Below are 26,736 nucleotides of genomic sequence, written 5' to 3'. Positions count from 1 at the left end.
GGGACCTGTGAACAAGCAGCCTGAGGACTTAAACAGCCTAAATCTACGAGTAATCTGAGAACAGTGGGAATCCCACTGCAGGAAGTTGGATTAATTATCTGCACTATTATGCAAGTAAAGTATTTGTACTTTGATGAGGAACTGGCAATTGGTTCTCCTAAAAAGAGTAGATCTTTACAGCACAGTTGGTTTGACTCATCAGCCCTGGAGACAGGCTACACAATAAAATCTTCTGGTGTTTCTCTGTCTCCTTCTCTGAAAAGGCAAGTAGTGCCTGTGGCTTCTTGCCATGCTACTCACCTAAAGGGGCTGCTCAGGTGTGACTGCTGTGGGGTGGCTCCCCTTCCAGGGCAATGAGAGAATATAACTGTTGACAGTAAGAACAGAATGGTTTGGGGGTTTTTCCTTGTCAGGAGACTAAAGAAACAATGTATTAAAACAGAAAAAAAAGCTAAGAAATTAATAGCTATTCATCAAGCTGCCCATTGCTCTGGAATACAGCTGTGCTTTCCTGATTTTCCATGTTAGTGTTCTTCAGTTGCCCTCTTACAGAAAGGTTGGTACCAGCCACCACAAATGCTAAGGAAAGAAAAATGAAATAGCATCTGTTAGTAAATTCCTTCCATGTTTTAGTACTCTACCCCAACTTACCTGTACAAATAAGACAGGTCTCTGTTAGAACTGGATAGTGTCCTCCTCAGCCTCTTGGGAAGACAGCCCATGGAAGCTGAGCCATTGGCACTGCAACCTGCACTCTCCCTGGAGGAGCCCAGGTGATGTCCCAGCTTCTGATGAAGGAAATCTGTGAGACCTGCTGTTGCTTCTGGAGTAAAGCTAATGTTTGTGTTCATCCTTAAATAACTGCTTAAAGAGTGCAAGCCTTTCCTCCTCCTTCCGCTCCTAGGATGTGGAGTGGGGAGGACTGCGAAAACAGAACAGCAGAACTGTATTTGCTGCAGTGAAGCTGCAAGGGCAGTTGGCAGCAGCAAGCCTCAGCCCTTGAGGGTGAGCTGGAAATGATTGTAAAATCTGGATTTCAGAAACAAAAGGCCTGACCATTTTCAGCCCTAGAGCTTGTTCCTCAGGGCTTGTGTTTTTCCCTCCTCAAGCGCCCTTCTCATGCTCTGGACTGTGGATGGGGCTTGGGAGGAGAGGGGAGTCCCAGACTGATGGCTTTCCTCAGGAAAGCTGCCACAACTGCAACCTTGCGCTTTAACCGCCTGTACAGTTGCCAGATCCATTTAGTGCATAATTTGTTTTGCTCTCAGGGATACATGAGGGGTTTCTGCAAATGCTGAATTATGTAGACAAGGGTTTGATTCTTTCTGTTTGTTCTAGGTTGGAAACATTACTAGAACAGCTGAGGGACCTCGAAGTCAAGTGCAGATGCTGTCATCTTGCAAATCTTGAGGGTGAAGAGCAGCTCTCCTTTAGTCTGCCTGTGTCACCTCGCTGGACAACCTGGCCTAGGTTTGGCCTGTGAATGTCTCATCCTTGGTATCAGCAGTGATGCAAATACGAGTGTGTCTTCCAAAGCCAGCAACACAGGGACCAGCTCAGAGAAAGCACTAATGCTTTTGTGGGGGAAAAGGACAATGAGCAGTTTGGATTTTAATGTAAAGTAGAGCCCTCTTATTGTACATTAATAAATATTTGGCCAGAATGAAACTCTAAAGCTGATGCCTTGGAGACAAGAGTTAAAAGCATAATTGTACCTTCCCTGGGCTGTTTCTGAAGAAAGCTGCACTGTCAAGCAAACCCCAACCCTTGGCTGTACAAATACATCAGCTGTTTTGCTGTCACTGCTACTTCTGAAGTCCAGGTAATTGAATTTTCCAGGGTAGTTTTCTGCTGTAAAAACTGTAAAATAAAATAATAGTAGGGAATGAGGGTAAAAGGATGGGGTGCTACTACTGCGAGCACTTCAGAGAGGAGCAAGGCTGAAATCATTTGCTGTCAGAGTACCGGGTTCATAGCTTGAGAGCCTTTCCCTGTAAAAGCCCACTCCAAGCAGGAGCATGTTGTGCCACTCCACCGCCTTTCCTCTCCTTTTGCATGTGGAGCAGATGTTCAGACATCTCAGACTTTGCCCATCTGGTGTCTCACTCTGCACAGGCAGTTTGGAGCAGCAGTACCAGCCCATGGCTACCCACTTAGGCCCATGTGAAGTGAGTGCTGTGGCCATTAAACCTATTTCTAAATATAAGGCCTATGTTCAAATGCTCTGTAAGCAGTGCCCTGTTCCATGCTTTCTCTTGGGGCAGGGTTGAAGGACTTGTCCAGCCCAGTCTGTGCCAGGCAATTTTTGGTAGGTGACCTGTGTGCAAGTAGCAGAAAGCTGCACACACTTCTGCTAGACAAGACACTGTCCCTGCTGTGCCACCCTGCCTGGAGCTGGGAAGGGAAAGACAGGAGACAGGTGGCAGCAGCATGAAGAGCCTGGCAGGCTCTGCACCCCATGGGACCTGGCACCCCTTGGGCAGTGGGATAATGGTCAGGCTCTTGTGCCTGTGTGGTATCTGCAAACAGGGATGGTGTCAAAACTGGGCCCACGACCAAAGCTGTGTGCCAGCTGCCCTGCAGTGAGGGGAGACCACCATTCCCTCTTGGTTTTCTGTCACTTCAGATTTCTGTTCCAGCTAATGATTTTCCGGGCTGTGTAATGTTGACATGATCAAAGTCTGTCATGAAACACTAAAATCTAGAGGGATATGGATAAGAGAAAACAGAGAGTTGCTTGAATAGTACTCAAAGTATTTTAATGTACATGTTGTAGCCACATTAAAGAAGAGGAAAAAACATCTTACAGAGATGAAGACATCAAAGGATGTGATTTCATCATGCCAGAAGCTGTATGTTTCAAAGTGACTGAAGCCAATAGCATCAAAATGCTCTTTTTCTGGCATATGAAAACCAGATCAAGAGGCACGGAAAGGGAAGAGCAAACATGTATTTAACTGATAGATTAGGCTGTTCTGATCCATCAGGTAAAGAAGCAGTCCTGTGTTTGTAGGGTTTTTAAACAGGTATAAATTTGGTATAGAGTACTTTGAACAGTTTTTACTCACCCTAGTGGACTGGAACAGCTGTGCTGTGTTGGGTAGACAGGTCTTTACAGAGAATGATGACTGATGGAGAACATGTTGATATGCACAAAACCCCTACCAGATACCAGGTGGGTTTGAGTCACACAACAGTGAATGTCAGCCAAGGCGAGTGCAGTACCCACCTCTGTCACGAGGTGAAAGTTTCAAGTTGAGCAGCCTGTGACGGCACCGTCAGTGCTCACAGGGGCACCCTGCAATAAGCCCAGCTCCACCTCAGCCCTGCCTGCCTCTGGGTGGGACCAAGGGCACTACACCCCTGCCAAAACCAGCCTCTCGCAGCTCCCCCATTTCTCTCAAGCCCTTAAAGAAAGTAAGGACAAGATTCAGCTGATGGAGTATGGAGTAGCAAAGTGCCACTGGCCACATACAGATCTTGGCTACTTTCCAAACCACTTGTTACCATCAGTGGATACTTTGGTAACAGCAGTTAAGCCCAATTTAGGGAAGATCTGTAAGTGTAGTTGGTTTCTAGGCTAACAGTAACAGGAGTTTAGACATGGGCCATGTGTGGACTTCACTACCCAGTGGTCGCTTTGCCAGTGTTGTTGGCAAAGCCCCATTCCTTAATCACTGACAGATTTGTCTCCCTCATCAGGCTCAGAAATGTCAATAGAAGGGGAGAGCTGCTTGCCTAGCGACAAGGGCTTACTCTGAGCAGTAGTACTCAGTTTAGCAAAACTGTCTCTTTTCATTCCACTACCACCCAGTTACACCACCCTCTTCTCAGTGAGTTTCTCACCAATTTTCCAACAGGCCATCAATCCCAGATACTGTTGTAAGTCAGGGCTGAAAACAATTAAAAGTCAAAGCACTGCCCTTAGTAATACCTAATGCCACTGGAGGATCCCATGCTGTACATGCTGAACAGCCTCTGCTACTCCATACTTTTCAAAAGCCAGTGAGATACAGGAGGATGAAAGTAACATAGGGAAAAAGTTGCATGACAGCAAAATACTGTACAGCAAAAAATGAAAGCTAGTATCTTCTGCATTCTCCCTAACTAATGGAAACATGGTAATGTGACAACTATTTTGGAGAAAAGATGGCAGTAAACAGCAAAGGGAGATGGAGTAGACATCCTTAGAAGAAATGAAAAGGAGGAAAACAAAGGCCTAAGTGAGTGGAATGACTTTGCAACACAGGGCTTGTTCTCCCTGCCTTTCAGCAACCCTGTTGTGGGAGCAAGCTGCCTGGCAGGCAAGGAAAGCCTGCCCTGCTGGGCCATGGGATTTCTCAGTAGCCTCCCTCAGGGACTGCCCACGTGCCAGGGAGTTCACTCAGCAACCTACATATGGGAGCTGCATGCACCAGGGCCCTCTTTTCCCAGGTTCGGTGAAGCCATATTGCCCCAGACACCTTCCACCAGTGGGCTTTAGGGGACTCCTTTCCAAGTGTGGGTTTTACCAGTGAGGATGGAACTGGGCTAAAAAAAGCAGAAGGGAGGATCCCCTCCTCTCTCCCCTGGTGAAGCAGTTGCAGACCAGCAAAGGCTGTCACAGACCCTGCCAGAAGTGACATGAATAAACACTGCTACTCTGTCAGCATGGTCCTTTGTGCAGAGCCCAGCTCATTAGAAAGAATCAGACTAAAGCATCTGGATGCACGGCTATTCCATACACGTGCAGGGTGCACTGCAATGGCCAGGTACCTGACACTGCTTAGCTGTTGTCCAACTGTTTGCACAGACTGTGAAAGAACAAAGATTTTGAGAAACCCAGACATACATCCATATATTTAATCAGCTACTAAAGTAGCAAGTTAGAGCAGGGTACCCTATAAATATTTTTAAGCTCTCAAAAAGAAAAGAAATTAATCCCTTCTACTTCAAGTACAATGCCTTCTTAACGCATGATGCGCAGGAAGAGGCAATGTGTCAAGACCCACAGGTACCAAACAAAACAGACATTCTGAGCATGACTTGTAAGAAACCCACTCTCAGTACGAAAAAGTACCCAAGTGCCAGACCAAATCTCCCCCAAGAAGAAAGTGACAGTGTTCTATTTACAAGAAAATACTGCTTCAGTTAAAAATGCTAAAAACATTCTCTTGAGTTCATATAAAAATAATTATGTCTATGTATGCACACACATATTTACATACATTTATGGCTTTCAGTGCTTCAACTTTCTCCAATAAATGAGGAAATATAAATACTCCATTACTGCTTTTTCTCTTCCTCAGGTTTTTCAGCCTCTGCTTCTGCAATTGATAAGCTGCCACTACCATATTTTTTCACTCGGGTTTCTACTCTGGCAAGTCTCTGTTTCACCTTTTGTTGAGCTGAGGAGTATTCTGCCAAGAGCCTCGCAAACCTAGTCTGCAGCGTATCCAGAGCTACTTCAAGTCGTCCTATTTTTTCTTCCAAGTCTTTTGGGTCAGCTCCCGCTTTTGCTGCCTCCTCATCTATTAAATTGTCTTTCATCAGAATTTGACGTCCTTTCTCTTCCAGAGCCTTTTTGGCTTCTGGATATTCTGTGAGAGCTTCCATTAAATCATCCTTAGACAAGCAGAACAAATCAGAATAACCAATACTCCTAATGTTGGCTGTCCTCCTGTTGCCAGATTTGCTACCTTTGATGTTTAGGATGCTGATTTCACCAAAGTAGCTGCCATCACTTAGGACTACAAATTGGGTTATGCCATCATCCGCCACCACAGCCAATTTTCCCTCTTTGATAATGTACATTTCTCTTCCAATATCTCCTTTTTTGCAAATGTAGTCCCCAGGACTGAAGACCGTAGGTTTCAGTTTCAGCACCAGCTCAATGAGAAGTCCAGCTTCACAATCCTGGAATATACGCACTTTCCTCAGTGTGTCCAAATGGACATTGATGGCAATTTCAGCTTTCAACTTGTCAGGCAGATTTTTGAGAACTTCCTTCTCATCCACTGTTTTCTTGTTGGTCCAGAGGTAATCAAACCACTTAATAACCCTGGCTTCCAAATCCTTAGTCACTTTTCGGAATTGCATGTACTGTTTAATGGAATCCACTTTGGCCTGGAACTCTGCCCTGGAAGCATTCATGTTGGAAATCATAGAGCCGACATTACCGACAATGGTAGCAAAGATGAGCACACCCACCAGGAAGTCGATGACCACAAAGAGATACTCCTCATCTTTCACGGGGGGCGGTGTTTCTCCGATGGTTGTCAGTGTGAGGGTCGACCAGTACAGGCTGTAAATGTACTTCCTGGACAGGCGCGCGTACTCCGGAACAGACACGTTGGGATACACCCAGGAGTCGGTTCCAAACCCGATCACCTTCGATATCGCAAAGTATATACACGCATTCCAATGGATGATGATAAGAATGTACAACACGAGATTGCCGATACGGAACATGTTCGGATAATTTGTCCTGGTCTCAGTACGGTCAAAAAACTCAAAGAGCCGAGCGATCCTCAGCAAGCGGTTAAATCGGAGTTCAGGGTAGTTCAAACCAAGCTTGACATATGCCAGGTCCGTTGGCACAAGAGACAGCACATCCAGTTTGAACTGCATAGTGCTGGTATAATGTTCTCGTAATTTCTTCTCGTCCTTAACTAGCAAGCCTTGTTCAAGGAAGCCTTCGGAGAATTAAAAGGATTTTACTTGTTAGAATAAAAATACCATCAGCGGTAGTGAGTGACTTACATTTCAGACCTGAGCATGTTAAAATTTGTACTGTTATGCCTACAGACATTGATACACCATGAGGTCATTTAATTGCATATTTAAATATTTCAATCAAGTTTCAAAGCTGATATATAATGATTAAGAACAATGACTCTATTATCACCACAGTGCTCCCTGAGGCTTTCCACTCTATTCTGGGACAGCTGTATCTTTTTCTTGTAAGTATCTTTGCAAAAAAAAAAGAGTCTAATTTTTAATGAATCAATGGCATAAGTCATAACTAAAAGTTAAGCAAGTATTAAGCAATTGCGTATGAAATAGGAGTGGAGTATTTTTAAATAAATACCAAGTAGGTATAATGGATTGTTGGAAACTTTTTCCAAACAATATAGATATCCTTGAAATAAAGAAATACAGTTACCTCCCTCCCTAAATCATGTTTTTCCTCTCGTGTCCAATGTTAAAACTGACAGGATTTTCCTTGGTTTGCACTTTTTTGTGTTTCTAGTGAGAGAGCTACTAAGCGGAATTTCACACATCAGTATTTCTTCATTACAAAGATTTTGAAAAGTGTTAGACTAAAAAAATTTACGAGTAGATAGAAACTGCAGTAAGAGACCTTTACTGCAGAGAGTACAGCCACAGTGCTCTTTTGTGCCTCTGAGAGCATTAAAAATGTTCCACAAGGAACAGTCTATGCACTGCAATATACTTGCTGCAATTGCAAGTGGAGATATCCAACTGTTGGCCCACCAGGCCACTCAGGAGAAAAAGTCCACTGAGAAAAAAACCAAAGCATTCCCAGTATATCCAGGATTATCACATTTGATTAATCCCTTAGCAATCTAAAGTTTTCTCAGGGAAGTATCTGGTGAGGAACACCAAGCTGCATTTCTTTGTGCCCGACACAGCACATCTGTATTTCTGGAATGTGTGGTGTATCTGTAGATGCCTCATCTATTTGTGTGTATCTGGCTTCGGATCTGCAAACTGATGGCAACTACAAATGGAAGTAGTTCCCGTGCTATGCATTTGTTGCCTCCCAGAAAACTGCTGAAAAAGCTGGTCAAATATGCCCTTTAGTTATACAATTAAACAGAAAAGCTGGCTAGCCTGATGAATTTCTGATACACAATTATGCAAATTAACGTTGAAAACACCTTCCTCCTGAAAGGAGATAAAATCTCTCTGCTTTTTGTTCCCTTATGGAACTAAAGTCTTTTAGTAAAATCTTTTGAAAGCATTAGAATACAGGCTATGCTAAACACTACCAGCTGCTGACACATGAATCTCTTCTGTTTCACAGTGTACAGTCACCAAATAGGTGAAATGCAGTCCAGCTGGTCCTGCAGCTAGACAGAAAAGCACCATGGAGAAGCTGATGATCAGAGTAGTTGTGGGGCTACCCAGATCTCTGTTCAAAGGCAGATCCTGCCCTCAGACAGCAGGAAGCCACACTCTTCCCCAAAGGCTTCCAGGGCAGATGGACCTTGCAGGCTCACAGGAAAAGGCAGCAGGCAAAGGCAGATCCAGGAGGAACTGTTAAGAGAGTTGACAAAGACTTTGCCACCTAAAAGCAGCAACTTCTTTCTTGGAGTGCCTGGAACTGTAGCAGACACCTGCACTAATGCATTCGGGAGATGGATCCAGCAATTCTGCAGTTGCAAGCCAGGCAGCAAATTCAAATTCCAGCCAGGCTTTAACAGCCATATAATCATTATCAGGACAACTCATGGAAATTTGTAACTTGCCTTGCCTGGACATGCCTAATTTCTGCTCTGTTCTTTCCCATTACAGTAACAGATATAACTGCAGAAGCTAAATTTAGTTGGCACATTTGACATTTTAACTACACAAAGAAGATTAAGCCCTCCCATCCTGCCCCAAATACAGCAGTCTTGTGATTTAGGCTGGTACCTGAAACTGACTTTCCTGTTGAAAAAGGTACTTGCTAAGTTTAAGAATTTGGCTTGCTATGACTTATGTGCTTCCCACATGACAGCATTTTTAGCCCGTCTTGTAATTATGTTTACAACTCGTCACAGGCCATAATTAACATCAAGCTGTTAGTATGACTTTAAATAAATAAATAGATAAAATTGATAAGATGTTAAAATGAAAGATTTATAATTACTCTCATTTTTTTAATGATCAGTGTTGTTTTGGACCCTTTCAAGGGACGTTTTGAGGCTGTGTCTGTACCAGTGAAGAGAATGAGACAGGAAATGTTTTCTGGCCCAAGACTAGCTACCACAACAGTTTCTATTCACATGTAAGTTTTTCCAGGCCCCTCCAAAAACACCACCATGAACAACACCCAACCTCTGCTGTCTTCCTAGCTGTGCCCAGACACCAGGTGTTCGCTGGCATGGACCAAAGTGCAAGCACCAAAGTGCATCAAGGACTATTCAGCAACTTGGTGATATGGTTCACTGTATGTCATTGCTTAGGCCTATATTACAACCTTGTTCAGTTTAAAACAGATAGCACTTTAGGGTAAGAATCTCAGCCTGCCTGGATTACAGAAACAGGGGCAAGAAGTTGAAAAGAACCACTTCACACATAGCATGGCACAGCCCTCACAGATCCTCTGGGTTCACACTTCCTCCACGAAGGCAGGACCTAAGCAGAGGTACCCAGGTTAAACCTATCCCATCACCAGGCAGTGGGAAACCCAGCCAGGACCTTGTAGAGGCTGCAATAAGCACAGCTGGTGGCAGAGGGGCTGCACTGCCTGTTCCCAGTGTAGGACCTGAACAGACTGAAGTCTGAGACAGGTGCCAGGTCTTGCACTTGACCAACTCAATAACCACTTCTGACCAGGATGCTGCACAGCTTGGTTAAGAAAACAGCACTTGTGAGGTGCAGTTGGTTTCCTGCCCCAAGTGCCCTATTGTCCCTTCCCCACACAGCCTGTTACAGTGGCTATTCACTCAGTATCTGGCATGCCTGTTACTGACAGAACTGAATTTACAGACAAGTGAAGAGCAAGTGTTGGAATGTCCAGTCTTAAAAAAATCTAAACTGATCAGACATTTAATCTTCCCAAAGCCTCCAGTGTTGCGTTCTGACAGGATATTACAGTGGTCAGACCCCACAGGGGAATCTTTGTTTCCACCCTTTATATACAGGCAGCATTTGAAAACACTAAAATCCCAGAAAGACTCACCTGTTCTGAATCTGATGAGCATGTCAAGAACATAAATAATATCAGATACATAATCCAAGAAGAGCCACATTTTAATATGGTCCATTTGTAGCTCATCAAAGCAGGCTCTAAAGAAACAAAAGATTTAAAGAAAAAAATTAGGCCAACTGCATAAGCAGAGTACTTGCATTATGGGTCCTAGCAGCATGTTAGTGCACATTTCTGGAACAGAAATATTACAGGCAGCATATCTCCGTGCCCAGACATCTGCACACTGGAGCTATGTCCAAACAGACACCAGGATCTTTCAGAATTCAAAGGTGTTCTGGACAGGAATAAAACTCACACATATATGCCACACAAGTGCACTTATGGAGGATTACACATATCCCTACAATTAAAACTGCACCAGATTTCACAGAATAAACATCTCCATGAAAATAATTCCCAAATAAAATATTTTTTTCTCAGTGGCAAGCCATCCTCATCTCTCCCTACCATCTTACACAGTGTAAGGAAACCATTTCCACAGCCCTCCATCACTTTCACTAAAGCTGATTTCCACATTCTACCATGAAAAAAAATACTCGAGTTAAATCTTCCTGCCCTTCGAGCATCCAAAAGAGGTATTTTATGAATTTAAGAGGCCCCACCACTGCCCACATTCCTCCCTTCTGTTGTCTCCTGGGTGATGGGAAGCCCTCATCCCTGGCAGCGCTTAGGGAGCCGGCTGCAGTGGCCAGGACACAGCTCAGCCGCCAGCCAGCAGGTGGCGCACAAAGGCCACACCAGCGCTCATGAGGATGCTCATTCCAAGTTACATCCACCTGCTTTTAGACAAAAAGGGGAAAAAAAATAAACACTGGCACCTACTCCCAGTGGTACGTATAACATATATCCCAAGGGGTATATGAACTGTAAATCTTCTAGGAAAGTCACCCAAAAGATACTGCAGGGAGATAAGAGGGTGACTTACATAGGAAACATAATGATTGAAATGCAAAATTGTTACTAACTAAAATCCGTACCTGCACACTAGCATACACCAGTTATAGAACACGGGTGCTGCAATTATGGTCAGCCAGTTGTAGTACAGATTGCTTGAAGGATCTATCACAAAGACCTCTTTTTTCTGCCTGAAAAGCAAAACATGCAGATTTACACTGAAAATGTAAGCAAGCAACCTGCTGGATCTCCCTATTCTTGAGACTGCTCATCTCATCATGAACTCACAGCTGCCTGAGAAGAGAAAGTATCCACGCAGGCAGCACAGATGAGATACCAGGGAGCCCATCTGACAAGCTCTATTTCTTTGTTTGACCCAACTTTGGAAAAACTAAGTAAGAGTGGAAAGAGAAACACAGACATTTGTATCTCCCAGGCTGAAACCCACAGCCTTGTGTTTTAAGCACCACAATGAAAAAAAAGTTAATTGTTAAATGTTTCTTATTATCGCTCTGGTTAGAAGGTTACCTTTCATCGCTAGAGAAAGAGCCTTCCTTTGCAGGCTGATTTTTGATTTGTAGCAAATTCTATTATGGAAATGACTGCATAAGCACACATTTGAACAAGTAAAACACATGTATTCAAATACATGTCTGTAAAAGTAAGAATCTCTGTATGCATATACACATACAGTGTGTGTGACAAAAGCTGAAATGTGTCTTAGTATGTAAAGGCAAATTTCACACATTCACAGTCCTGGCTCCTTAGGCCTCACAACAAGGAAGTGATGCTAAAGGAAGCATACAGGTCTGGAATGTAAAGACTTAAAGAACAGCATGGCTAATGGCAAAGAGTATGCTCAGAAGTGCCCACCTCCAGCATGAGAAAGGTTGATATGGAATAGAGAGCAATTAGGCATGTAATCAGAGGAAATATATATTACTGGGTTTGAGGTCCACAGCTGCAAAATTATTTCAACAGTAAAAGTGTGATCTATGGACTGTATAATAGTGTGCAGAATGTGTGAGCAGGCAGCGGTTGAATACATATTTGTGTGGCTTTTCCTAATCTCCAAGAATGTAAATATATTAAAATGAAATTATAATTTATTTCATATTTGTGTGTATTTCTGGCATTACCATTGCTGTCAGCTGAATGTCCAGGTGATGTGAGTAAAGGAAGCAGCTTTAATCTAAAAAGTTTGGGTTGGACTTGATGATCTTAGAGGTCTCTTCCAAACTGGTGATTCTGTGATTCTGTGAAGTATTTACTTTACCATCTTCACTACTGGTTTTAAACCATTTCTTCTAGAAAGCTGGTCACCACCTCAAAGCTGGTGATCATGAAATATGCTCTTTATATGTCAGAGTACACTACCTTGTAGACATTAAAACATTCATTTTCTTTGACAAAATGTTTCAAAACACTTTTGGCTACTGCAAAGCTCAGGCTTTCACTACAGAGTAATTAAAGCCAAAAGAGAGTGCTTAGAACAAAGGCTTTCTAATTGGAAAAAAAAAAAATTAAAAGCTTTGATTAATAAAGATCTTAAGATCAATCAGATTCCATTTGGAATGCCCCCAAGTCTATATAGCATGTGCCACCATATACATACATATAAACCTACAGTATATTACTCTAACATACTCCTTAACTGTGAAGTCCACTCAAATACGTTCTCTTTTTATCTGCCATCATTGTTACTTTCAATCACTGGAAATACAAATGGTACCATATTTGGGTCAGCTTTAGGGGAACAAAGCAAGAACAGGATCCATTTCTGTCAAAAGCATTCAAATTACCTCATTTTGTTGCAGAAATACACCATCCCCTAACCAAGAGAAGCAAATTTTAGTGATCACTAGCAATGAACTGAACCATATTAAGTAATTAAATATACTAGTCAGTGAAATAACTAAACTTACTAGCAAACCTTTAATTTTCTACATATAAGATATTTCTACATGGTAACATGAACCAGACTTTTGGTTCATCTGCTCTGAATCATCATGAAATTCTGGAACAGTGAAAAGTCTGTGCAGCTCTGCAAAGAAGGCTGCTGTCCTAAAGTGTTCTCATAATTAGAGTGATCTTCAAGTAACCAGAGGTAGCTCAATTACCTTTTACTGACATAGGAAGCTGTTTCTGAAAGATCTAAACACAGGTCTTCAAGATGAAACAACTTTGCTGAGCAGTTGAAACCTTCCCAAAGGGGAAAATGGATTAAAGATTTGACAAGCTAAGAATCTGCAGTCTACAGAACAACAGTTGTAAAAGTGTTACAGTGAAATGCTATACCATGTTCTGCAGTGTAGGAGACACGTTATAATCACATATACATTCTTCATACTTACTCTTCCTTTTTCTTGTCATCTTTTTTGTCATCTTTTTTGTCATCTTTCTTTTCCTCTTTCTTTTCCTCTTTCTTTTCCTCTTTTTTCTCCTCTTTAACCTCTTTCTTTTCTTCCTTTTTGCTGTGCAACATAATGCAAGGCTTAGCAATATTACCAATACTGAGCGGTTAAGGGGGAGGGTGGAGGTTTGGGAAACTAGACTAGGCCCCAGACAGAGCAGGACAGGCATCTAACTGGAAAAGAGGGTTTACAGGCTGAGACCTCTCACCCTGGCACCACCACACTATCATATCAGGTAACCAGCTGGCTGATTCTCTGCCTTAGTCACCCACACCTTCTTGACCTTTTCACACATCAGTGTACCAGGCTGATTTTAAGTAAATGTTTTCAGTTTGACTGACTCTTAAGAACCCAGGCGTCTAAAAAGAAACCTATCAAAGGATGACAGAATGTGAATGGCTGAACAAACTGTCAACGTTCTTTGCTCAGCCAAAACCTCACCGTGACTGTCTGAAGCTTTCATGGTAATTATACAAAATGAGGCTAAATCTCCTCTCATACTTATTTAAAACCAGCAAAATTTTAATTAATTAATTGCCTCTGGATCTGACTTGCCCCATTCTTAGGTTTGTCTGAACAGAAAAGTCTTGTAATATGTTACACAGACAAGCCCACAAATACTTTTCAAACCTGCAGAAAGTTAATGTCTTTCTCAAGATTCTGTCAATACTTTATCTTAAAGCTAGATTTGCTGCATGCCTTGGTCAAGAATCATGTAATGTGATGTGAAGAACCTTCCTCATTTACACGAGCAGAAAATCCATCATCTGAGATCTCCTTCTTTTTTATTTGAAATTTGTCTAGTCCTTGAAGCAAAAAGTGTCCCCCTTAGACAGAAAAGCCTAAGAGTGCTCCTCACACTACAGTGTATGTGGGTAACGAAACTCCCCACACATAATGTCTGGTTTGAATGAATGCCATGGATTCCCGCTCCCTTGAGAGCTTTGTGTTCTCCTCTGAACAGCCAAGACTGGGTGGGAGTCTCCCTTTGCACTGGTGTCAAGCATGGACAAATGAGTTTAATGACAGCAACATCCCACAGCAAGGACAGAATATGCAATAATGCTGCTTGCAGGACTTGTACTTTCCATGCATGCTTGCTCACATTGCTCAGGCCAGAAAGGTCTGTGCTGTGAATGGCAGTCACATCTAGGAATGTGCTTGTTACAGGGAGAAAGGAGGACTCCAAAGGAGATGACAGCCACCAATTTCAAGATAGTAGCAGCTTTCACCAACCAGCAATGAGCACCTGTTCCAGTTCTCACCCTTAGACATTTCCACAGTGATGCACCACCACAGTGTTCTTTGGAAAAGCCAAGACTCATTTGCTAAAAAATGCTGAGATCCTCCACTCTGCCACAGCCAGGGAAATACCTACCAAGCTGACCAACACCACTGAAACCCTCAAAATTACACAGTGCAAGGGAGTAAAACTGGAGGGGAAAAGAACCTTTGGCTTGACTGATCTTCTATTTCTACATGCATCTCAAATCAAAGAAAGAGTTTTTCATTTGCCAAGGCTGATTTCCTACACAGCAGTGGGAACTGCTGCTCAAGAATTTATTTCTGTCGCTGACTGCCCAGAACTTTAACGCTTCATTTTCCAATCTGCCCCCAAAACTCCTCCCTGTTTAAAAAACGTCAGGAGTTCACTGCAGATTACTATGCATGGTGTCTGATCTAAAGGCAAATGCACAGTTGCTGCTGTTAGCATTAACATAGCTCCTCAATACTTCAAATGCCTGGCATTCTTACCAGAAAGGCAGAGTTACGAGTAAACAGAATTTTCAAAGGGTAGGGCCACTGTATATTTGTGGATCTTGTCATGCAGGAAAAAGTAGGCTGAGATTGAGAATCGATCAAAAAGTCTCCGTGGTGGTGAACTTCAGAATATTTTGACAATTCCAGCTGCCTCCTATGATTAAGTTTTATTTTTTAAAAAGTGAAAAAACTTTATTTCACACAACATCTAAAACCAATACTTTTTTTTTCTGGCCTGAGATCTCCTATAAACTCATCTGTCAACTACAGGTATCTTTCATAAGTGAGGTTCTTCCATTTATGTTGCCTCTGTTCACCTTTCTGTTGTGGTAACTCCCAACTTATCCCACTCCCACCTACTTGCAGTCTGGCAATGGAAGTTACTCAGAGGAAACAGCTGGCCATAACCAAAGACTTGAAAGCATCATGTACAGTTCCCCAAGCCCTGGCACACTTAGGTCTTTAACATAATGAAAACTCCACATTTCTTTTTCTTTACCAGTGACACTGAATAAACTGGAATCCAGTAACTAACAAAACAGTTTGTGTCTGTTCTCTTTGACCCCAACACAGCAGCATCCATGCTGTGTTTCTAAGCTGTGTGCAGCTTTAGACTTAGAAAACTACTTCATCAGCCCTTATAAAAACACTGTCATAGTCTTTGAATGAGTCAAATATTTGCATTTCTCATCTGTCAAGTACTTTGCAAATCAAGTATGTTTCAGACTGTTTGGCAGGGAGACAGACAGGTCTTGTCTTCATTTAAAAATAATGAAACATTGAAAGGATGAAAGTTTAGCCCAAGGTACACGAGTCATTGTCAGAAACAGAGTAAGGCAGAAGTATTTCTGTCCTAATCAGTCCTTTGGGCTCTCTCTAGCAGGCTTGGCTCCAAGCTTGTAGCATTTCTTTTACGCCAGTCTAAATAAAAATCTGCACATTTCTGTCACTGTTCACTGCACACAGATTTTCTTTTTGAATAAAAGTTATGCAAACCAAACCAAAAAGTTGCTTTAGGAGCAGGAAGATCTCTTGTTCAGCTGTGTGCACAAAGGTTTTGCAGCATCATTTAAAAGGTACAGTTTAAACTTGCCTATGATAGAATTATTTGGAGAAAAAAAACCCCAAGAGTTTTCTAGAAGTATTTCTGACACAATCAGAAGTTGTACTGATTATTTTTAAATTTTTTGTTTTCATCTGGAAAGCAATGAAAAAAATTCCTATCATTATTCATGAGAACAGATCTGCTGCTGGATACTAAAGAGCAGATGTGTCTTCAGATAGCTGTGGTCTAAGACAAACAACGAACATTGGTGTTGGGTGAATTTAAATTGCAGGAGCTCTTCACATTGTTCCATAAATTTCTCTTTGGTGTAACACTGTGAAATAGCTTGTCAATCATATTAAATAGACTCAAAAGGACAACTTCTGTCAGAGCTTCTGTGGCAATACCAGCCTTATTATGGTGCCTGTCACTCACTCTAAAACAACAGTATCTGCTGAACTGAAATACACACTTTAAAAAGATGCACACATAAGTGGGTTTTGGTGGCCTCATCAGTATCCACTTCTCATTTGACAACCTGAAATTTTTGGGGCACTTGATTTGCAAAAGGGGACCACTGTGTTAAAAGAGGAAGACCATTATTAGAAAATTAATACATGAATCTCATGTAAAAACTGAAAAATTAATGCATCAATTGGTAATGCAGTAAAATCAGCCAGCTGAACTACAGAAGGTAGGGACTAAAAGCTTAGTTAAATTCACTCCTTGACAGGAAAGGGTAACTTCAGACAAAAAGAAGTTCACAGGGAGCACAAAGGATGCTTTTCATGCTAAGAAAACTAGATCTTTCTCTATAATAAAACTATATTCTTAGGATCTCTATAATAAAAATATATTCTTAGGAAAGGATTAGGAAGAACTAAGGAGTTTATACTACAAATGTTACTAGGCTGGATAGGGAAAAAAGAAGCTGCTGGTAGTAGAAAGGTCTTTGGAAGTTAATAGTACTTACTCTTCATTGGTGTTGTTGCTAAAGTTGACATTGAACCTGGCCAAGGGCCAGTGACTGCAAGCAAGTTAAATAAAACACATTAAAGAGTGTAAAGACTGCTGGTATTTCACACACGTGTTTACCGCCTCGACAGACCGACTCACGAGCTTCTCACATACGCTCTGATAAGATTATCGAGGTCCATTTTTACTGCTTTGATAAGCCCCTTTGCATAACTGCTTCAAGGCACCAGTTCCTTTTTGCCATGTGCCTGGCATACACATTTGTGACCACATCTGATGTCTGAAGCCTGTCCTTAGGCGTATTAGTGCATGGCAAGATGCACCTCACTATTTTTAGCCCTGTACTCATTGGGCTACTATTTTAAGCTTTCTTCAATCCTTTCAAGTCTTCTTCACAGATGCAGTGTCAAGGCTTGTGGATAAGTAACAAGCATACCTACCACTGCTGCAGAATTAAGCCTTCATGATACAACAACAGAGAGTTACTGTCAACCAGCAACAGCATAGAACTGAGAAGGTTCTGAGAATGGGTGCTCTTAAATTCACTTCAAATATAACCTTATACAGAGGTTTGTTGGCCCAGGATCAATGCAGTTCTCTCTAATTACTTCCCATCTGCAGTTGCTACTGATCCAGACACCTGAGAAATCAGGCAACAATCTGGCTAATTCAATAAAATGTGCTCTTGAGCTGAATTTCTAAAGTAGATCAACTGATAATAATAAGGCTGTGCTGGACCACAACAAATCAAAGTAACCTGTACAATGCACAGACCCTCAAAGGTTTTTGCTTTAATCTGAATTACTTGCTGAGATTTTTGAAATTAATTACTTGCTTACCTACCAATCTTTAATTATGCAAAAAAATATGGGACTCTCTGCTTCAAAGCCTAATGCCAAACAGAAAGTCAGCTTTTGTCTTGGGACTTCATTTTCCCATTTTAGCTGGAGTTAAATTTAAAACACTGTATCAATCATTTATAAAGTTAACAATAATTCATCAAATCAAAAACTGTAACACATAAAGGTGTCTCTTTTGTTTTATTGGAAAAAAATTAAGACTGAGCCTGCCTTCCATACCAAAGACTGTGTATGTGCTAGTAAGTGAAATCAGCATCCAAACGATTTTGTCATTTCTGCATCAGAAACTTTCGTATTGTTGTCAGATGGACTTATGAGTAAGTATAACAAAGCAATGACACATTTTGCACAACTGCTTATTTGAGTTTCCTAACACTTGCAGATAATGCACATTAAGATCCTGAAAAAGCAAAAGTAGAAACATCCTAGATTCTTGAAACAGAAATTGCATTCTCCTCAGTCGAGAGCAGTTTAGCAACACCAAGTTGCCTATGATAAAATTCCAGTTCTGAGAAATCATTCTGCCTGAAGCAGCATGATAAAAATCCTTTACTTCAACATCTTGGTCACAGTGTGTTTGAGGGCGAAAGAGAAAGTCTGCTGAAAGTGCAGCACTTCAGTTAGTGAAGATTCCTGGGCAGCATTAGATACTCTGTTCATCTCCCATGCTAAGCTCCTTACCCTCTTCCTAAAATACAACTAACATCCTAATTACCAAGAAAACACCTTAACTTGAGTCATCTTCACTTAAAGTACAAGCATGTCTTCTTACCTGTTTGCTCCCCCGGGCCGCTCACGGGCACCCAGAAAGGAGCGGATATTGCTTTGCCTGGTGGACACCTCTACGAGCTCCGGCCCCCTGATACGTTCTAGGAAAGAATCAGGCCTTTGGTCTTCATGGTGCAAGTGTCTCATGGCCCATGACCTTACAGATAAGACAAATCGTGACAGCCTGCATGGGACACACATACAAAATCGACTGAACCAGACAGGAACGTGAGATGGCTTAAAACACCCACACAAACACCAGCCCAGGAGTATTTTTCTCCACATCTCCACCTGTTATGAAATTAAATTTGACAGAGTAACTGTGTGAACCCAGTCACTTTCCACAATTTCACAGATCACTTTCTGCAGTGGATCAGAAAAATACCTCATGCAACAGTTCCTACTCTACTGTATCAGCTCTGCAAGAGCAACAGAATATTCTTGCTGAGTGTGGGGCCTTTACATCTCAAAGTGAAGTCTATCAGATTCAGGTGTCTTAGATCCTTGAGAATTTCCATTCAAGAGCCATGTTATGTCACCCTCATATTTAAATCTAAATTGCTAGGCATTTGTGTTTACATCACAAACTTCCTTGCATATTCAGAGTATACGTAACTGTAGCTACACACACATGTAATTCAAACTGTCCTGAAAAAGGGTAAACTATAAACAAAGATTAAAAAGCAAGTTCTCAGTATGAATTTATATATTCATGTGCTTTATTTTTACACAAAAGACACATCTATTAGCTTTTTCCATCTAAACTCAACTTCTTGCAGACTTTGTAATCTACATCTGGCAGTGCCATTATCCAACAAGCAAACAGGGAAATACAAGTTTATTCTCCACTACTCAAATGGCTGAAGTGTAAACAATACTCTTTAACCCTAGTTTTAAAATAATTTTGTTCTTTGCTCTTTGAAAAACACTTTGAAAAAATGCTTAAACTGACTGTGGTCTGTGCTGTGTGCAACAATGGTATCTGAAGGCAGAGCCCTGCAGTCTCAGATGCAAAGTAGACACAATAAGGTTTTGAAGCCTCACTGGGACAGGTTTAAGTCCCAGTAAATTAAACAATTTAAGACAATGGTTGGCTTTAATTTTGCTGGCTAAGGCTCCAAATCCATTATAAACGTAACTGGATTCTAAAAACTGAGAGAAATTCTTGCACTCAAAACACAAGATCCCTTTTCTCCTCCCTTGCCAGAGCCATCTACCAAAATGGAACAATCATTATGTTTTATTTGCTAGGAAACAAACATTGCATCAGCTATCAGCCAGAACCAAACACTTACCCATTTATTTTACAGTCTGGCCTCACTTCATGCATTTCCCCAGCATTCAATGTATTTTCAGATACAATTATGTAAAAATAATTTATTTTTTAATATTTGACAAATTTGTTTGGGCTTATTCAGCCTCTCTCAGATTCAGAGATTTTTATTAGAAATAAGTAAGTAATGAATCAAGGTCAAATGCAACTTCTGTTACTTCTTACAGACTTTCTTCAGCTGGACTCCATCCATTTTCTTGGAAAGCAACGGCTCTTATTTCTTTGCCTCCAAATTGTGACCAGTCTCTTTCAGCAAATTGAACTTAATACTGGAAATTATATTAGTTAGTATGTTACCTTGCCATTGCTCCCCTGCCGGTGAAGGAGCTCGCCTGGGATTCAGGTACGTGCCTTCCCTCCACAGAAATGACTCCCTGCAGTTCTGAGGATGCATCCTCATACAGTGAATGGGTTCTACAAAAACAAGTTGGTTTTTTAAGAATTCCACGCAGCCTTCACCAGACTTCCCCCCATCTGGTTCTCTCCACCACTGCATCAGGAAAGCAGTCCAGCAAATTGTCCTCTCCCTAGTAAAACAGCATATATTTGATAACCATATTGCTAAGCCCATGTCCCTACTCTTCTGTAGCCATCCAGTATGAATTGAAGTCAGTAGAGGCTCTGCAAGACATTCCAGCAAGCTCAGAAGCTAAAGACTACTTATTAGCACTTACAAAAATCAGCATTTGAGAAAAATAGATGAAATTTTAGTCTTATCTTCCGGTAATGGAGTTTTGAAATTGACTTCACTGGAATCTGGACTTTATTAGGGTTCACTCCAGATTTATTTTTATAGTACTCCTCAGTTTTCTCTGTGTTTTTCAGTCTTTAGTATTCACTTTTACAAGACTTTGTTACATCCATTAAGGATCACTTTTCTCCCCCTTTGTAATGCAAACAAGAACTCTCACATGAGTCTGTTAATGTGTGTTGCCAGGAAAACACTGACTAAAATGATACTTGCAGTATCTTCATAAGAACTGGCAACAGCATTTTGAATGCCCACAAGAGGATAATTAGCAGCTCAATTTTATGTGCACTCACAGCTCAGAAACTAACAGACTTCATTATTTCTACCCAAAGAACAATGCTAAAATAGATCCTGACGGTCCCAGGATTCTCAACTATTAGCTTTTTTCTACTTCTCTTCCAATAACAAAACATCAACAGACATCATTTAGTATTGAAAAACTTTTATAACCTAGTTTATGTTGCCAGTGCTGAGAATATTGTGGTTGCCAAAGTTAACGTCCTTCTACAGGACAGTGAACAAACTCCTGGAACAGACACTCATTACAGATTGACAGATACATAAAGCCCACATTCAGCCCAAGAACTCTCTTGAGCTGAATGCTGTGAGAATAGTACAGTTTGTCCACCTTTTTTACTGTTTCCTGGAGAAATTGCCTACAAACCTGCTGGAGAAAGGATACTGGACTAGTCAGTCTTTCAGATTGCACTACCATAGCTGGTTTTAAGAACTTTTCTTCCTGTTTACAGAGTAATATACATTTTGTGAGATGTTAGCAATAAATTCTAATATTGTTAATGGCCATGACTAATCAGTATCTAAGTTCCCATTACAGCCAATGGCCATCTCAGAGCTTAATTCAGCTGCTACAGAATAGGAGTCTAGTATCATTTGGAACATCTCACAATACTTTATTGGACCTCTCCAGGGCACACAGGTCTCTCCTCACATCCACCAGCACCAGCTAAACACTTCAAATACTCTATGGTATCTCAAATAGCATTAGCCACCTATTTTAGGCAACTAAATACCTCTCATAATCATGAGAGGCAAAGGAGCCTGCAGAGTTACTGAATTTCAGGGTAAGCTGAGCAGTTCCCTGCATGCTGCTGACCATCAGTACTGACTACATCTCCACTCAGGACAGCAGGAACATAGGCACCCACTCACATGAAGACACCGAAATCCAGATGTCTGCAGGGCACTGCTGCATCCTAGTTCCAACCTTGAGATAGCTAACCTGTGTCTATAAGCCAATGGGCTGCCTCTCCTATTTGAGCTGTTTCTACACAGAGGCTGGGTTTTAAAAATGGAGTTTTGTTTGTTATTTTATGGGTTTTTTGATTTTTTTTAACAAAATGAACCAACTTTATAACATGCTACAGAGTAAGGATATGGGCACATGAATCAATGCAGCATAAATGAGCACAGCATTTTACAGATCAGTAGCAGCTTTCTGTTAACTGTTGCAGTTGGTAATGCCTCATTTCACAGCAGAAAAGTGCTTAAGCACATCCTTAGCACTAAGCATAAATTTAACACCCACTGACTTTAATAAGAACTAAGTAACGTGTTTAATTGCTTTGTTGAACTATAGCTTACAGGAGCTGGAGGAAGGTAAAGGCAAAGAAGAAATGCTGTTACTCTAGAAAATGTGGTGCTTTTTTTCCCAATGTCTATAGTTGCATATTTTAATACGAGAAGAGCTAACATTCTGGATGGTTTCTGTCTTTTGGTACAGACATATTCTAAACCAAATCTGAGTTTAAAAAAAAATATAACAAAATTTTTGAATGGTATTACAAAGATATTGCATACGTCTTACTAGCAATCATTTCAACAATCCAAAAATCTTAAATGTGAGATCTCTTTTACAGAGCAAGACTGTATCTTTTTATTCATCTATGAACTCTGTAATTAATGCTGATAATATCAAACTTTCTTTTAAATAAATGCCTCTTCAAGACCATCACCATGATGATACAGTGCAATTCATATTTCAGTTCCTCTATCTGTCAAAGTCACTGCCTCTGAAATTGCAGATGACCACAGGGATTTAATTCTACATTTAAACCTTGATAACCCCACTCTCACATCCCTGCCAGTAATTCCATGCTGTGAGCTGCCAATCACTTAATTCTGCTACAAATAGGACATTTAAAAAAGGAGAGGAAGAGGCTCATTTTGATCTGTGTTTTCACTTTTCCTAAGACATCACTTAATGGAGAGAAAGGGACAGGGCTCTTGTAAATCTCCCTAAGGAGACCATGGGGTAGTGTAACTATATCAAGCAAGCCTTACTGTGCAGAACAAATCAGGTCCACTTTCAGTACTGCAGGTACACCTGTGTGACAGAAGGTATCATGGAAGCAAAGCAAGAAGGAAAAAAGGAACAATTCAAACAGAGCATCCATAGTAGCTGCTAGGGACATGCAATCCAAAAATCACCATAATTCAGGGAGTCCTATCAGCCCATCAGGATTCTGGGTGCTCTAGTCTGGGTATGCACTTGAACAGCAAGAGACAATCTGACAAGGTCCACATAGGGGAGGTGGTTGGCCACAACAAGCCAAAAGCAGAAAACTTTTTCCACATCTTCACAGATGCTATGGATAATCCAACATCCTTCTGCAGGCCCAGCAGGCTTTGCCCAGTCTAGAGGAATGACTGGTACTGTGCAAAAGGTAAATGCAAGCTCACTGGCACGTTTCAAACAGCCACTTTAAAACTACCAAAACTAGAGAAAGGTAAATGTAAAGAAACTATTACATTTCTTCTGTACAGGGAGAGACTCTGAAAATCCAGTACAAAAACGCTGATATTCTTTATACACTACAGACTTTCCCTATCACAGGAACTAGGCAATTTGGAGAGGCTGCTTTTAAAAAAACTTCCCAAGGCTTTTCACTACATGGTGCTGGAAGGATCTTTTTTTTCACCAGATCCTACATACTCTGTTGGAAGCACAGACCCTGCTGTCTGTGTGGTGACTCGAGAAAGAGGTTTCTCTTTAATGAGTTAGTGTAATTCCCACTGATGTGAAATGGGCTTTATTCCTTAGGTGATATAGCTCTTGGTTCCAAAATGGCAAGCCATGACAATCTCCCTGTGTCCATCTCTCCTGTACCTGGGATATATGTGGTTAAGTCAGTTAAGTGCACTGGGTCAACAATCTCATTATACAGTGTTCCCATAATTTTAGCTCCCATGCCTGGAGATACAGGAGTTCCACAAATTATGGAGTAATCTATCCTCTTGACTGTGATGAAAGGAAAATGTTACCTGATATAGCCATTTTCAATCCTTTCGATATCTTCATCAATAGTTCTGACAGACAGGCTGTGCATACCAGGGTAGGAGTGCTGGGTGTTGATTTTTGCCATTTTGCTTTACATATCAGCATCTACATGACAGCTGAAATGGGAAAAAAAACTTATGAAGGCTGCAAAAGGAATGTCCTCAGTACTTAAAAAGAGTTCTTTATTAGAACAGTGGAACAGCAAAAAGCAATTTCAACCATTTGAAGAACAGTCAGTGATATTTGCACACACATACGACACGTGTTTCTTGATTTATGTGCAGTAGACAGAAAAAAAGAAGTGTTAGTAAAAGTCTAACAAAGATTCATCATGACCAAAAAAAAAGGGTTACATGACACTATATTCTTTTAGTCGCTGGCCTTTATGGATACCTACACTGTCATACCTATTATCCATAGTAAAATTGCATTTAAAATCTCATTAAAAGGAGGTTAGTTAGGAAGTCAACAAAAAAAAGCCAGGTAATGCATGTGCTAGGACAACCCATTCCACTTTACCTTAATTCCCTTGTCCTAATTTTATCTATGATTAAGCTTTTTATTCCAAAAATCCATATCAACCAAGCAGATAATTAATGACATTCATCCCTCAGCTTATTATAGGCTATGCTATAGTTCTATATTATTAAAACTCTGCACTAAACACACGCTAGGGGATTTTATTATCCTGGTTCAAAACAGTCTCTGTTAAGATATTTAGCAGCTCATCTCCTACAAGTTTTAGGAAATTTATCTGAATTCCTTTCCAGATTTGACCTTCAATGCCTTTCCTCCAAATTCATATCACATCTACCACTTGCAAAACAAGTTTTAAGACTCAAGACAAGTGTCTTACAAATGCAGATTGAAAGACTTTCAGTGAAAGCTTTGAATTTTTAAAAAGGAAAAATATAAATTTTGAAACTCCATTCAGGAGCCTTTTCTGTTTGAAATATTACTAGAATGATAATCTCGCAGGATCAATTAACTCCCTCAGACAAGGTAGTGTCCATTTTTCACCTTCAATCCTCTGTTTTACTGACCACACAAGATTCACCTTTAACAGCAAATGAAATACAGATCTTTCAGAAGCTAACTCCGTGACCTGAATTATTCCTGGAGCAAAGCTCACTATCCATGATTATAAGGTTATGCACTCACTTTCTTAAAAAACAGATACCTGAATTACCCTCCACTCAATTCCCAGACAATTAAAAAAAAACATGTACAACTTTTAAAATCATTTAATATATTTTAAATATTTTTTTCATTCAGAAATCATGAAATTACTCTAGAAACAGCCTTGGGCATCACTTAATATCCAAAATTTTTATTAGTATTTCCCATTACTAATTTTGCCTCAGTGTAAAGCAGTTAATGTCTAACTGCGTCTCACCTTAAGCTGAGCCTTGTTCATGCCAATTAGCTGAAGTTTTATTGGGGAAAAAAATGCATTTTTATTACACATGGATATAAAAAAATTGAATTCTTTCAACCCACATTCAGACTGGAATGTTCGCTCAGAACAATCAACTTCTACAGTGCAGACAATTTATGCTAAAAACATAACTCAGAGTTTTAAAAGCTTGATGGTGGGAAGAATTGTTCATAAGATAAATAAAAAAGCATTAAACCTTTTTTCTGAAGATGTAATTTCAGCACAAACTTAATTAATTCAGTTAACTTAAGTTCTTGACTAGTTCTGACACTTGACACAACAGTTACAGTCAGTTCTGGTGAGTCACAGTCAGATTGATGTCTACCTACAGCCGTTCTTCAAAACAAGGGTCACCTGGTTTATAACCTCCAACAAAGTAAGTAACTGTTAAAACAATAAAACTGTTAAAACATTTAAAGCATGAGCTAATAAAACCCTTCCAAAGTCTTGGGATGATGTAGATAATTTGCTACCAACACCATGTATTCCCTCACTGAGAAGACACATTGCTTCTGAAAGTGGAGATCAGTGAACAGTGCCTTTCTATGTTTCAGATGCTGTAGGGGTGGCATGTGGATTTCCAGACACATTTGTGCATCAGTACCCGACAGTTTGGCTAAAAAACATTAAGCACAGTATTTCCTTAAACTTAAAACTGAAATGACTGAAATTGGGTATTACTAGTCTAGAATTAAACACTTTTAATCGATACTGGAATTAGATATTCCAAATCTCCTGAAAGGCTTGACTGTGCCAGTGGAGCACTGAATACAGGAAACCTTACTTAAGACTTCCAAAGGCTTGGTCACTGAAGAAGAAAAATCAAGTAATAGCATATGAAGCCAAACACTACTTTGAGTTAAATAAATGATAACACAGAAAGCAAGAACAGGATTAAATAGCCACCTTCACCACTACAAAAGTTTAATAACAGTATTCCCCAGGGCTCTGTAGGAAAGCCTGTTGTTAATGATGCTGATGAAAAGAAGGAGTGGCAATACAGTAAGATCTCAGGATGGTAAAAAATTCTATAGGCAAGAGAAACAAAAGGAGTGCAGGGAACCTCAGGGTGGCCCACATCAACTACAGCAATTTTTCAATCTGATGACAAGTGATGTGCAACACAGGCAAATGGAAGTCCATGAATAAAGGCGAAAAGCACGTAAGCTACTGCCCTACATGCTTCCAAATGAACCATATGCTCTCAGAAAGGGAACCTGAAAGGGTAGATTTGGATTAAATACTAGGAAGAAATTCTTCACAGTGATGGTGTTGAA

At 40.7% G+C, this 26,736-nt stretch overlaps 1 protein-coding gene across 1 annotated transcript; it reads right to left on the bottom strand.

Moving 5' to 3' along the window:
- Window positions 1-1,856: 1,856 nt before the first annotated feature.
- CNGA3 (cyclic nucleotide gated channel subunit alpha 3) lies at window positions 1,857-25,462 on the bottom strand. The gene is made up of 7 exons (XM_069006135.1): window positions 25,418-25,462; window positions 24,006-24,137; window positions 20,270-20,386; window positions 18,644-18,823; window positions 10,900-11,007; window positions 9,893-9,999; window positions 1,857-6,674 (listed from the first exon to the last, which is right to left on the bottom strand). The coding sequence occupies exons 2-7, from the start codon at window positions 24,104-24,106 to the stop codon at window positions 5,266-5,268; spliced, it is 2,022 nt and encodes a 673-aa protein (XP_068862236.1). The 5' UTR covers window positions 24,107-24,137; window positions 25,418-25,462; the 3' UTR covers window positions 1,857-5,265.
- Window positions 25,463-26,736: the final 1,274 nt, after the last annotated feature.

The sequence above is a fragment of the Aphelocoma coerulescens genome, chromosome 1 (genome assembly GCF_041296385.1).
Source record: "Aphelocoma coerulescens isolate FSJ_1873_10779 chromosome 1, UR_Acoe_1.0, whole genome shotgun sequence".
NCBI classification, from domain to species: Eukaryota; Metazoa; Chordata; class Aves; order Passeriformes; family Corvidae; genus Aphelocoma; species Aphelocoma coerulescens.
This window is presented reverse-complemented; position numbering and strand designations above follow the sequence as displayed.

Bases quoted from the DNA above. Each gene is read 5' to 3' on its own strand.
- CNGA3 (XM_069006135.1), bottom strand. From the start codon at position 24,106: ATGGCAAAAATCAACACCCAGCACTCCTACCCTGGTATGCACAGCCTG. The intron at 20,387-24,005 runs GTAACATTTTCC...TTGTTTTTGTAG, and splicing joins ATTGAAAATGGCTATATCAG to AACCCATTCACTGTATGAGG. The intron at 10,000-10,899 runs GTACGGATTTTA...TTGTTTCTTTAG, and splicing joins TGGTGTATGCTAGTGTGCAG to AGCCTGCTTTGATGAGCTAC.